General features: G+C 38.2%; 1 protein-coding gene across 3 annotated transcripts in view; it reads right to left on the reverse strand.

Moving 5' to 3' along the window:
* The window catches only part of SYT1 (synaptotagmin 1), a 350,831-nt gene that overhangs the window by 86,464 nt on the left and 251,073 nt on the right, over positions 1–13,294 (reverse strand). For all 3 annotated transcript variants that reach the window (XM_061994205.1, XM_061994125.1, XM_061994045.1), the window contains one exon: positions 12,464–12,648. In XM_061994205.1, coding sequence (XP_061850189.1) covers positions 12,464–12,648 — 185 coding nt within the window. The remainder of the gene's footprint in view (positions 1–12,463; positions 12,649–13,294) is intronic.

The raw sequence follows: 13,294 nt of genomic DNA on the forward strand, positions 1-13,294 counted from the left end.
TTGGCAACATGTTTCTGTAGGATTACTATGATAAAAAGCATGTGCTGTGGATGAGTTCTTCCTACAATCATATGCCAGACGTTTTTCATGTTTATTTAGAATGAATATGGAAGCAAAGTCTTCACCATGCCATTAGCAAATGCATGTTTCTCCTTCTCCCTCCCTCCCGAGACCAATTTCCTTTTTATTCATTCTCACTACAATGCTTGGCTGAACCAAATTGATTGCAAGTTGATTTTAGTTTGCTTAGAAAGAAAGACAAAAATAAAGAAATACAGAACACTTACAGCTTTGTCTATTGCATAAAACCTGCTATTTTTAAAGGACACAGCAGTTATCTTAGATTTTATACATAATTAAAATATTAAATGATGTAATCATGAGTTTTTTTGCTGTACCAGAAAGCAGAAGTATTTGCACTGTGGAAAAGGGAATTCATACAATTATTAAACCATATCAACCATAACTAACTATGTAGATCTTATTCCAGCAAATTCTTACCTGACTAAGAACCGAAAAATGGGCAAAATTGATGAGATAAATAGTGAAAAATTATGGAAAATGTGAAAATAAAGTTGAGAGTACAAACCCAAGAAATTAATTCTGAGCATTCATCCAGAATTGTTATTTGCACATTTGCATATAAACAGTATGCTTAACTATGAAAATATTATCTGGATGAAAGTTTCTTCTATATGGAGCTTCTGTTTGCACAAACAGACTATGTAAGGTTTTTTATACTCATACTTTTTTTATATCGTGAGGTGGTCTGAAGAAACATACGGCATTTATAAACAATAGGTTGCAGCTGGAGCTCTCTATCTGAAGAGACAGCAAGGCTGTAAAGTAGCTACATCCACGGTTGACGGTGGTAGGTGAAAGAATGAACATGAATGCATTAACGTTGTCATTCAGCCATGAACGCAGTGGGGGCCACGCAACAGTTGTGTGGGTGTTGTAAGAAGAAAGATTGATCTCTGAGGTAGAAAATGTTATTTTTCAGAAGGCAGATCTAAATTCAAAAGGTCAGACTCAAAACTGTACAGTATTAAGCAATTATTTCTCTACTTTTTGAAATAAGCTAGAGAATCAGCTGGCATCACTCAACTGAAATCAATGCAACAATATAGATTTATGCAAGCTGAAGAGCTGGGTTTCAGTTAAATATCTGAACGTTAGTGAATGATGAACTCTTTACTAGGAACATAAATTAGAGTGTACCTGGATGTGATCAGTGAGCTGGTAGTGGCCGAGAACCACCTGTGATGTTGGAAGAGTAATACTTTTTGAACTAAACAATTTCTATTCAAAAGGGCTGAACTGCCTGTAATGAAAATTATTGTGAGATATTTTAATCACTGAGCTGCTAGTGAGTTCCCTGGCTGTAGCACAACAGTTTTGTTAGTACAAGAAGCTGACAGGCTCTATGGCAAGAGACATGGTCTCTGCAGGATCATACATGGGACTTTCAGGATATGGTGTGATGTGATTATTCCACCTTGCTTTTGTTGGTACTAAAAATAAGCTCGAGGTTATGTGATCATGAGGAGAAAAAAAGATATGACTCAATCCAACTAAAGCAACCACATTTATCTGATCCTGGAGACAACAGGAAGCAATAACTCAGAGTGAGTTGTTAACTCCAGAAGCCACTGCTCTGAATGATTTCAATATTCCCCTAATAGCAGACTCCATGTTAGAACAGTGATAAACAGCTCCAATATATCACCATTTCTGGGACAAGTACTGGATCTTCTGTTGTTCCACCTACTTTTGACCTGAATTTTGTTTGAGAGGAAATATCGTACAGCCACTCTTCATGAATAAAAGGGATAGTGTAAAAAGAACCTTATATGCTAATTTCTAGGTGTGAGGAATTAGTAACTAATTCATCAAGACAATAGTTACACATCCATACTCTCTCCAGGAAAACAATATACTCTTCTGCATGGCTGATCAATCCAGGAGATGCCAGAGAACTCAACGTGAAAAAGTTCTTACCATGACTATGGAAAATATATGGGAAGGCTAACATCTCTCTTGCAATGGAATTTTGAAGTGCAGGCAGAAAACTTTGTGTGGTTGGGAAACTCTTCTCCACAGGTTATAAGAGGTCTATTGGAAGGTGAACGCTGTTTCCCAGAGGAGATAGAAAACATTGATCAGCTGAGGAGCTATGTGATTCTTCTTGACATACTGAAGCACTAAGAAACAGTAAGAACGAGATGGTATTTGGATTTGGTCAAGGTTATGGCATGGTAGGAGGGATGAAATGACAAATTATTATCTCTACAGCAGTCTGTACATAACAGTTTTCACTGTCAAGAGAGGAATTTGCTTTTAAACTAGGGCCCAGTGCCTCAAGAAGAAGCTGAGTCAAAGGAAGTACAGACATTCTGCTGAGTTCCAAAGAAGAAGAAGAATTGGATTGCTTCAAAGTACTTGAAACACCCCATAGGGATTTTCATTTTGTATTGAGATTCTCTGAAAGATCAATATTTAACGGAATAGTACTGCAACCCTCAATTTATAGCACACTGTATCACACTATATTGGATCTTACTGTTGAATTGCTACACTCAATTAAAATAAGCAGCTGTATTTTATTGGGTTTAGAAACAATAAAATATTTTTAATTACAAGCCAGCTTTTTTCCTCAGCCCTCTTCAACTGACATAACTGTAATCAGAAAGCCTAGATTTAGATGCAGAGGAATATAAGCTTTTTCTTTTCTAATATTTCTTTTAATGCCGCAACATTTTAGATGTTTTTTGTTTTCCTTTTTCTTTTTTTTTAGTGCAAAACGTGCAACATAAAAATGCTTTATTACATTGTGCTGGAGATCAGATTTATCTTTTCTAATTTGTGATGACTGTGAATTTCACTCAAGTGGTTTCTTCATTTCTGCATAACATATATAGAAAGACACAACAAGGAAACCTCTATATCCTCTCAGATGTGTGCAAGTATACGAAAAATGTAGGTTTATATGTAAGCAGGTGTAGGAAGTGTTAACCTAATACAGCCATTACAAGGTGATACATCCACTTCTAATGAAAACAACAAGTGGGAAAAGTAGCTCTGTACCAGGACCTTAACAGAGACACAATATACAATCTATGTTTTCTTAGATCTGGAAGGCAAAATTAATTTTTGAGCGACTTCTCACTTAATCTGTACTTGAATGAGCTCTGTAACTAGGTCTAACAAAGGGTACTGATAAAAATGTACATGTGGCATTAGGATTTCCTTTTCTGTGCCATGTTTAGTTAATTGTTTTCAAGCTCATCTATTCCGTAGTGGTTCCTAAAACAATCAGGGCTAAATTACAGCAATCTGGGATTCACAGTTCAATCTGCTGGTTGTTTCTTCACTTCTGCAACATATTTAAGACTGGCTTTACAGCTTCCTCTTCCAAGTTGTTAAAGAAAATGCTTAATTTTCATTTTTTTGTAGTTGCACCTTTTGCATCAAAAAAGGAACGAAACCCCAAATCTGCTTGTAATTGCAGTACTGCAAACTCCACACCTTGTACTGGGTTTTAACATTTCCTGGACTTTCTCCCCCTGTCATTCCCCTAGCTCACAAAAGCCTCTCTCCAGCAACACTGCCTCCTGATAATGCAAGCATCTCTTGCTTCCAGCTCAGTTCCAACAAAAGCGCTGCACCTTGTCACTGGGTTTACTCCACTACTATCCACCACAAAACACAAGAGAGATTCTGGGGATTAGAACAGCTTTATGTACACTTTCATTTAATCCCTCCCAAATCTATGTGTAGAAACCGAGAGGGTCTGTGAGGGATTTAGCACAGTTGGTCTGCTGGTTGCCTTCAGATTCCATGTGTGCAGAAGCTCCAGGAAAGGAAATTGATACAAGACTTGGGTAAGAAAGTTGTGGGGGGAGCAAGTGCACTTCCTTGCCTCAGGTAAAGCAAGGCTGAGGCCACAGTCATGTCTGAGTCACCAGGAGGATGCAAAGACCCATAAATGTGTACTTTGCACTTTGATTCTGGTCTCAGTTATGTTTATATCTCATTCTTCATGCCTGCTTCAAGTCACAAGTTGTTAAAGACTACAGGCCAGGTGTCTTTCACTGCCATATGTAAAGAAAATATTTCATTAACAAGAGTTTTTACAGTTGCTTCCATTCATGGGGTGGCTGATAGCCTTACTTTCAAGCAAACAAGTTACCAGTAAGCAAGAAAGGGATTAGGAAGGAAAACATAACCCTGACTGCAGCCTGTAAGTTTATTTGCTGCACAGTGCATACTGCCATCCTGAGTTCCATCTCCGCCTACCCCATCAAACAATCCTTTTTTTCACATGGTGAAGGGGATATTTTTCTAACATGCGAACGATGCTCAGTCCTTAGGCTTGCCTGCTGAGCTGAATGGAAAAGAACAATATAATTTTGTAGCTAGAATGTTCTATGCCATGTTCAACAATTGATCAGAAAGGCAATTTTTACTCCACATCTGAGAATGGCTGCATTTCCACTAATGGTGATGCACCTCTTATCAGTATCTTTCACATTCAAGAGCATCATAATTCTGACCTGGCCAATTTTTATCCCACTGGAAAACAAAAGCCTTTAAATATTCCTGGCTGTTTCCCTATCACAAAGCAGAAAAGCCTGCAATTGTAACACATTCTCTATCAGAGCCCCTCAGAAGGAAAGGCAACATTTCATTCATTCAGCATCTGCCTTCTCTCCATGAATTAATTTAAAGAGCATGTCGCGCATGTGTTTCCAGTGGCTGAGCCAGGTTTTGGTCGTTGTGAAATCTACTTTCGCCATTACTACTGTAAGAATGTTGGCCTCACACACCAGCAGTGGGCCACACCGACACACAAAATGAGCAAGATCCTGCTGTGTTCAGCATGCGATGCCTTGACACTACTTCCCTGCTTATTATCCATGTTTTAAATGGTCTGTTGGGTTATTCAAAAAGCTTTATTTCTTTAGGAACTCTACAACGTAAGGCCATCCTGTTTAGCTTGCAAGCTCGCTGAATTCTTTGGGTAGTGAAATACCAACTTATTCTGCTATAATGGAATAATACAGCAAATGCTGTAGGTGTTCAATAGAAAATAAGGGTAGATACATTCAAGTTGGAGCTGTTAAGCTTCCAAATTAACCTGGTTTTCTTGTAGCCAGTGTTTATTTGCTGAAAAAAGACGTAGCTGATGTCAGCCTGGGGGCTTATTTTGGAAGTTCACCCTTTGGGTCAGAGCTCTGCTTTGAACGCAGGGCCCATGTGCACGAACTAAAAGCAGTAAGTCCTCCTGCAAGCACGCCAGCATGCTCTGCCCCCACTTCCCATATGGCAGCACTCAGTGGTGCTAAGCAGCAGGCTGTGAGGAGGAGGCAGCTTTAGGCTGCCTGGCCAGTGCATGCTGCTCAATCAATTGTTCTTCATCCTCCCCAAGTGAGTGGCAGTGGGCCAGACGGAAGCAAGCTTTGGGACAGAGATGGCTCCTCAACATGGGAGGGCCACTGCAAGTACTACATTTATTTTTGTTTGAAAAAATGATCATGTTATATACTTAGGACTACGCATGCTTAGCCAGATATGATTTACTGGGTGTCACACTGACCTATAAAGTTGGCAAAGACCCGCTCTTTCAGCTCAGTTGCTTAAAAAGAAGTAAGATCATCCTCTGACCGTCCTCTAGATAGGCCTTTATCAAGTATATGTCATTCTCATGCTATTCAAATTTAGTATTCATAATTTTGTAAAGAATAAATGCTTTTGCTTAAAAAGTAAACAATTAAATGTTCCCAATGAAGTCTGAAATGTATACCTCACTGATCTGCTGTTCCTGTCATAGGTTATCCGTATCCAGTAACTTCAGCTACTTAGTGTAGCTCTCCATATAATCAATGGATATAGGTAAATGTCTCAAGAGTGCAATTCAAATCTCTTAATTTAGGGAATAATTGCATACTTGTTAGATACCACTCATTAGGAACCTGCAGACTCTAGTCTAGAATAAAGAATTCAAAATTTGATCTGCTAATCAAGAGAACACAAGAAAGAAATGTCCTCAACAATGGAAGCTTCCAGTGGCAAGACCTTCAGTACAGAAAATAGATAAGTAAGAAAATGAGTAAGATCTGTATGTTCATATCTTCCTAACAGTAAACAGGTTACAATAAAAATATTAAAGGAATTATTTTATGGGAAGAAAAAAATTAAAAAGGAGGAAAAAGAGGAAGGATGCAAAACAAATTCCTAAGTTTCCTTGGGAGTGACTGAAAGGAAGACAGAGGAACTCAAACGAGCCCAGCCCTGTGGCTCACAACTGTTCCTTCCGTATTTCCAGGGTTCTAAGGTCTAACATAAATCTAAGTTACAAAAGAGTTTTGTGAAACAATCTGCAGAGCACAAACACTCATCTATAACACTGTTATTTTCATAAACACATTATTTTCATGTTTTCCAGGAAGTTTTATGCACCCTGCACAGTTGCACTGTGAGGCAGGTGAAAAAGCTGGATGATTGGTCAAGCCTGAGGTTGAATTAATGTACGAATGAGACTCTCTCAATCCATTTTGACTGCCACAGTATACTTACTGGACTTGTTTTCTAAGACTTGTCTGCATTGTTTCTGACTAATTTTTCTGCACTCTAATGGCTCTGCAGCACACGCTGCCTGAGTGGGAATTAGGATGTCTTATTTCATCATGGATAAGCCATGGCAAGCACTAATATCACCATGGGCTGAAGATGCCAACAAATGGGAACTGGCATGCTGAGACCAAGTCAGCTGGCACTGTGAAATAAATACACTCACAAGTGTCTAGGCATTCAACTGGGAAAACAAACAAGTACCTCAGCAAACATTGCAAAAGAGAAGACTGCTGTCAGCAACAGAGCTCCTATCCCTCAAAAAGATCTCGAGTTATTTCTGGCAATGAAGGCTTGGCTTCCTTGAAGTGAAATCCAGGTTCTCTGGATGTCAGTGTGGACTTTACCAACTTCATTTTGGTTATTGTCTTCATGTTGCCAGGCCAATATACAGTACTTTCAAATATTTCAGGGTATCTAACATTAAAAAACTTGTCCCTTCACTTAAAATGTTGACGCTCAGCTACATGCACCTGCAGCTCTCTGTATCACGTTACTTTATAATGCCCTGATGTTTCACCACTATTAAATACATGAACAATAATCAGAATATTCTGATTAAGTTAGTACATGATGTAAAAGGAAGGCCTATGTAAAGGAAAAACAAACATGCGGAGAAATCAGGTGGCTGACTGAAGGCCACAGTAAGTCGGTAGCATAGCCAAGAATATACTCCTTGTACTCTAGGGTGTAGTATGTGCACCTGATCCCAAATCTCCTATTTCATCTAACAGATACATTCATTGTAAGCCAAAAATCTTTCATGAATGACAATATTTTAGCCTGATGCAACGAGAAAGGACTGAGCTACTAAATCTCCTTCTCCCCAAATGCTTTGTGACCTAATAAAACATTCAGACCACCACAACAATTATTCTCCAGGCAACAGGGCTATATTTCAGTGACTCTTCAGTGCCAATGTTCATGACTGAAATGATTATGTCTATTCCTTTCCTCAGCATACAAGTTGAGCAAGAATTTTGCTGTACCAATGCATTAAACTCAGACCAAATAAATCAGCAGCCATTATGGTGTCTCTGGAACTGGGTGTTAGGGACTGTTTTTTTTTTTCCCTTAAAGAAATAATAGTGGGAACCACCTGGGGCGTTAGCAGAGACTGGAGAGTTATGAAGATGAAAACTGTGATGGGAAGGTCTCATAGAAACACTAGTGCTAGTTGTCATTCAGTTGCACCAACAGGTATCAGGAGTAAGAACACTGAAAAGAGTTTGGTATGATGCGCTAAGAAGTTAAAGCGTGGGACTGTACTAAGATGGTGCGAGAGCTCCCATCAAGTTTCATGAGGTACCAATCATTTTAGCAACACTTAGAAACTATATGTCAAAAATACACACTGTCTTCATCTACTTTTTGATATGGTGACATTTATACAAAAAGGAAATAAAATTAGGAAGTTATTTTCATCTGCCTATCTATTTGAAACTCCAGCTTTCTTGTACAGTTTGACTTCATATTTTAACTACAGAAAGAATAACAATCTCTTTTCTTTCACCCTCCTCTAGCCACCCCTCAAAAATTTACCAGCCAAGAAAAGACTCAATCAATTTAGTTCAGCCTCTTGACGTGTGTATCAAAGCTACTACATATAAATCTCAGCTGAGGAGCCAGAGCTGTCAAAAGACTATATGTATCCGAGCTTTAGATAGGTGCGCCCAAATAGCAAAATAAACCTACCGCAAGTGACAATCCAGAACAGTCATGAGACACAACATAGACAAGGAGGACATAGAAGGAAGAAATAAAAATTAAAACATCCACACACAAACATTAGTAAAAACCATGGAGAAATGACCATTTTACAGCATCACATTTATTAACAATTTGCCTCCCCTAGAAGGAATCTAATTATCCCTGTGGCCCTTGGTGGAACTGTATACTCCACTTGAAGAAGTAAGCATTGTCTGGAAGGGAAACTGGTTTTGAGACTGAAAACCTAATCTTACTTCCAACTTTACCTCAGACACATTTGTTCATAATCTATATTATTTAAAAAATAGTTTCTCATTTGAAGTTTTGTTCAGGAAAACAGGTATTTTGAAGCATAAATATACTATCAAGGACCAAAATTTTATTCCACTTTCTGTAATGTCTGGCTATCATGAGTGGCTGTTGAGATGACTGAGTGTCTATGTCAAAAGGATCTTTAATCATGTCAAGCTATATGGCTCTATAACGATGCGGCATGAATGTGCAGGTCAGCTTAAGTACATGTAGATTGGAAGTTCTCTTTGACAAACAAAACCAGAATAAGGAGGAAATTATAATTTCAGAAACTGATACATTCAGTTTAACAAATGTTACTCCCTTTCAAGATTTGTTTGCCTAAGGAACTAGAATCTTACAAGATGCCAAGTGTCTACCAACTGCTATTATTCACTCTCAGATGAAGGTAGAAGGTCAGCACTTGCAGGGTCAGGTCTAACAATGACTGAGCTGAGATTTTTGGTTTTCTTTGACAATATTTCAGACCTTTGATACTGTTCATTGCCCTGTTTAATGACATTAGATTTACACATTGATTTTCAATTCTTTTTTAACATTAAAATTTGCTTCTTTAAAGAGCTAAATGATATTCTTCTTGTTCCCCTTTCTATTTTATGTCAGAGCCTCCAAAATGATGCAACTCTCCCCATTGAAATATTATGTATTTAGCACTGCACTGAGTTCATCCAAACTTGCACCCATAATTCAAGAGTAAACTGTTAGAATAAACAGTCACATAGGAAATCTGTACCCTATCAGACTGCTAGGTATGGATTTAAGGGGATAATTTAAGTAGTCTATTTTTGAAATCCCAGACAGGGAAGAGGAAGCTTGGCTGGAGAGGTGGTGATCCATCCATTTATTAAAGATCCGATATTTACATCCACTGAGAATCTACCCTTCTTAGGTTTAACTGTGCAAAACAAAATGTATTGGTAAAATCCCAAAATGTTTGGTCAAAAGCATGTTTAAGTAACTATACAGAATATTTTGAATGGAATCATCTTAAAATACCTATCTGTGCAACAAAGTCTGAACTTTCTTTGTACAGAAGAGATTCATGGCTCAACTTTTTAATATTTTTTCCCCACAAATTTTAATTACATAATGTAATTTTACATCTTAAAATATTTCTTTTCCAAGAATCCACGGTCATTTATCCAGGTCCTAATGAATATAATTAAAAACACTGAATAATAGATTATAACTACAACAATGGCCTTACACGATATAGAACAACTTCCACATAAACAAATTGCACATTATTTGTCCTACAACAAAGTATTTATTAGGTTGGTTATCATTGGTAAAACATAATGAACATCTGAAGGAATTTTTCCCCAAGCATAATCAAGCAGTTCTTGCAAATTGTTTTTGGTTCAATGGAAGGACTTGGCTAACAGTAGCCCAGGGTAACTCAACAACTGATGATCTGATTTTCCATGCACTGCTGAGGGGGAAATCTCTCATAATTACTTAATATTAATAGCCCAGAACAAAGTCTACAAATCAAATACAATGAATCTATGAATGCTAAATCAAAGTGCTTAATGAAAAGAGGTTTGATTCACATTCATCATACAGAGAAAACAAAATCAGCATAAAATTTTTTTCAAAGGAGAACTCGAAAATTCTGCTCTGTTTCTGGCCTCATGAGTAGCCTTGGAATAGCTGTGTCTACATTAGTGATTTTTGTGTACTGATGAGATTGTTTTCAGGTGTGAATTTGTCTCATGTTGGTGTCATGCACTCCAGTACACCAGTGTGGCACATGAAGCATGTTCTGTCCAAGTGGAACCAAGGTTTGCTCTTTGTGCCTCTGCAGGACTCTGTTAGTTGTGGTAAGGCAATCTCTGATGGGTGTTGGGAAATCTGCTTTGTATTGCCTAGCAGCATGTATACACGAGTACACCTAGGACGAGCAGCTGATGTGAACTGCACTGGCTGTAAGCATGTAATGTGTACTTATGGTCTGAGAATGAAAACAGATTATGTCAGGTCAAGCCTCACTCCTTCATCACTCACATGACAGTGTATATAGTGGTCACTATAAAATATTGACAAATACAGCTTGAAAGTAATGAATTTTGCCAAGCTTTACTTCATTGGTGTAGTGTGTAGACTAGAAAAGTTAACTACTGTCTAATGAACCAACATTTTAGTAATGGCTACTACAACTAAGTAGCATGAACAAGAATAAAACAACTAGATCTTGTCTTGCCATACTGTCCACTTAGCCAAGAACAACAAAAACTGTATTGTTTGATAATGAAAACAGCTCTGTATCTTTGAAGTTTATCCATTACTTTTCTCTCTTCTCTGAGCTCTTCTCATTCTCCATTCATGATTCAGTTGCTGCTAGTCATTGGAAATGTAAGGCTTCCTCATCCCCTCTCCTGATTTTGTTCTTCTCCTATCACACCTTATGTACCTGGAGAAGCATACATAACTGTTAAAGGGATTCTAAGACTGGCAGATGAGCCACACTGGTGACTGCTTCATCACTGTAAAATGGCATCTTACCACTTTTTCTGGACTGCTTTGTGGGCCTCTTAGCTTCTGTGCTTTAGTTTTCTCTTCTTGGATCTTGTTCACCATCAGCTGGATCTAATTCTCAGGTTCCCAGTTGTGGCTTGTACTTCTAGTTAACCTGCTCTCAGACCATCTTTCTTGCATACTAGATCCCAGTTTTTGTAAGGAACTGCTTTTTTCTGACTATGATTCTTTTTCCTCTCTTTTTGGCTGGATAAGCACTGCTGGACTGTCCTGGCTCAACCTTACCAGGAGTCTTAGGAGCACAGTCTTGACCATGAAATATCTTTACAGTTATTGGCTCTACTGAAGAAGTTTTGCAAAGCAATCCCCTTAAATTTCTTCAGCATTTTCTGTTTGGAAAAGATTGGCTTTTTTCTTCTTAGCTTAGGAAATCTGCTAACACAGTGAGGACACATGGTTATTCACATTTATTTCCTCCTCTTTCTGCTTAATCTTAATAGTCTGCTCCAGGAAGAACAATACTAAAACCCTGTTTAAAAAAAAAAAAAGCTTTCTTTTTTTTCAGGAACATATTAGTCAAGTCTATGGCTCCGAGACTTAGGTCCTGCAACTTTCTGATTCTCTTGCATGAAGCAGAACTAAAGGACAAGTTTTTCTGCCCTTATGAAAATGATGCAGCTCAAAGGGCATTATGCTAATCTTTTCCTCCAAGTTATTCAGTTGACTTAGAGCTACAAGTATGGCCTCTTATCTTTAATCTCTTCCTCTCTAGTACGAAATGAATTCTCCCAACATCATTCTGTTGAATGCCCCTGTGCTCTTCCTTTTTGGTTGTTCTCCCTTGTTTCTATGCTTCTCATTTTTTTCTTCTATACTGTTTTTTCTTCTCTGCTGAACTTTTGCGTTTTTGTAAAATGAGATTTAGAGTTCGAGCTACTTTAGTTTATCTTGGAGGCTCAGAAATACTGCTAGAAAGATATACAAACATTGTATTAGGTCCTGGTCAAAGTCTTGAAAAAGGACAGTGAATAGTATGCATATTTGCTTCATTTTTGGGATAACCGAGATACTGTCGACAAACTTCCCCCCTTTCAGATGAGTCATTATGTACCTGCTCACTTTTTTTTGGGCAGAGCATGGAAATTGGCTAATTGCTTCCTCAGTGATGCCACACCCAGATTCATCTTTTGTGATACCACCAAGAAGATGCTGCTAATCAGTTCCCTCTTCACAGACTCACTACTGAGGCAACATGCAGAACTTTTTCTAGACACATCAAACAGATACTTTCAAATGCAACTCAAGTTCAAGACAATGAGAAGTACTTTACCTGGTCTTTCATGGTTTTCCCTAAATCTTTAACATCTTTCATGTTAATAGCATTCTTCCCTCCCTTCTCCTTTCCCTTCTTCTTGTTCTTCTTTTTGAACAAGCATTTCTTACAGAGACAAAAGCAGCAGGTAAGGATTAATAGGACTGCAACTATGGCTATGGCTATTAAGGCCCAAGGTGGCACTGAAAGAGAAAAAGAAGGTGGTAAATTGTTAGTAGGGTTAAATTTAGAAACAAGTACATTTCTCTCACAGCTAAGCCTTTTTAAATGAAAATGCCTTACACAAATACCTGAAATCCTTTCTAAAATATCCTGTCATAACTTACGTATTTCTCCCAACTAAGCATTTGCATACACATGATGTCAATTTAAACACATGTATCTATTCGCATGCCTGGTGGCACATTTCAAACTCACTTGCAACTATTTTGATTAATCAACCATCTGAAAACAATATGTCCAAAGTATTTACACTGTGTAAATCTCTGAAATGATCATCACATTTAGGCAATTATTTGCTTCTTTCTTTAATCATCTCCCCAACCCACCTGGCATTGTGGCTGAATCAGGTGGAACTGACTGGGAATTTCTCTTTTCTGTAATGGCATCTGATCCAAGCAGTCAGTTTTAAACAACAGCCCTTCTCCTCTGCCCACTGCTGTACTTGACAGACTCCTTTCAACAAATGCAGGCCAAGGTCACCAGCAAAGACTGACCAAGGACAAAGGACTGTCCAATCCAAGGGCATCTGCCCTATTCGTCATTGTGCCCTAGCGCTAGCAAAGTTCAGTACATAGCTGTATTCTCACCCACGTTTTCCTATAAAGA

This window comes from Colius striatus, chromosome 1, assembly GCF_028858725.1.
Source record: "Colius striatus isolate bColStr4 chromosome 1, bColStr4.1.hap1, whole genome shotgun sequence".
Taxonomy (NCBI): Eukaryota; Metazoa; Chordata; class Aves; order Coliiformes; family Coliidae; genus Colius; species Colius striatus.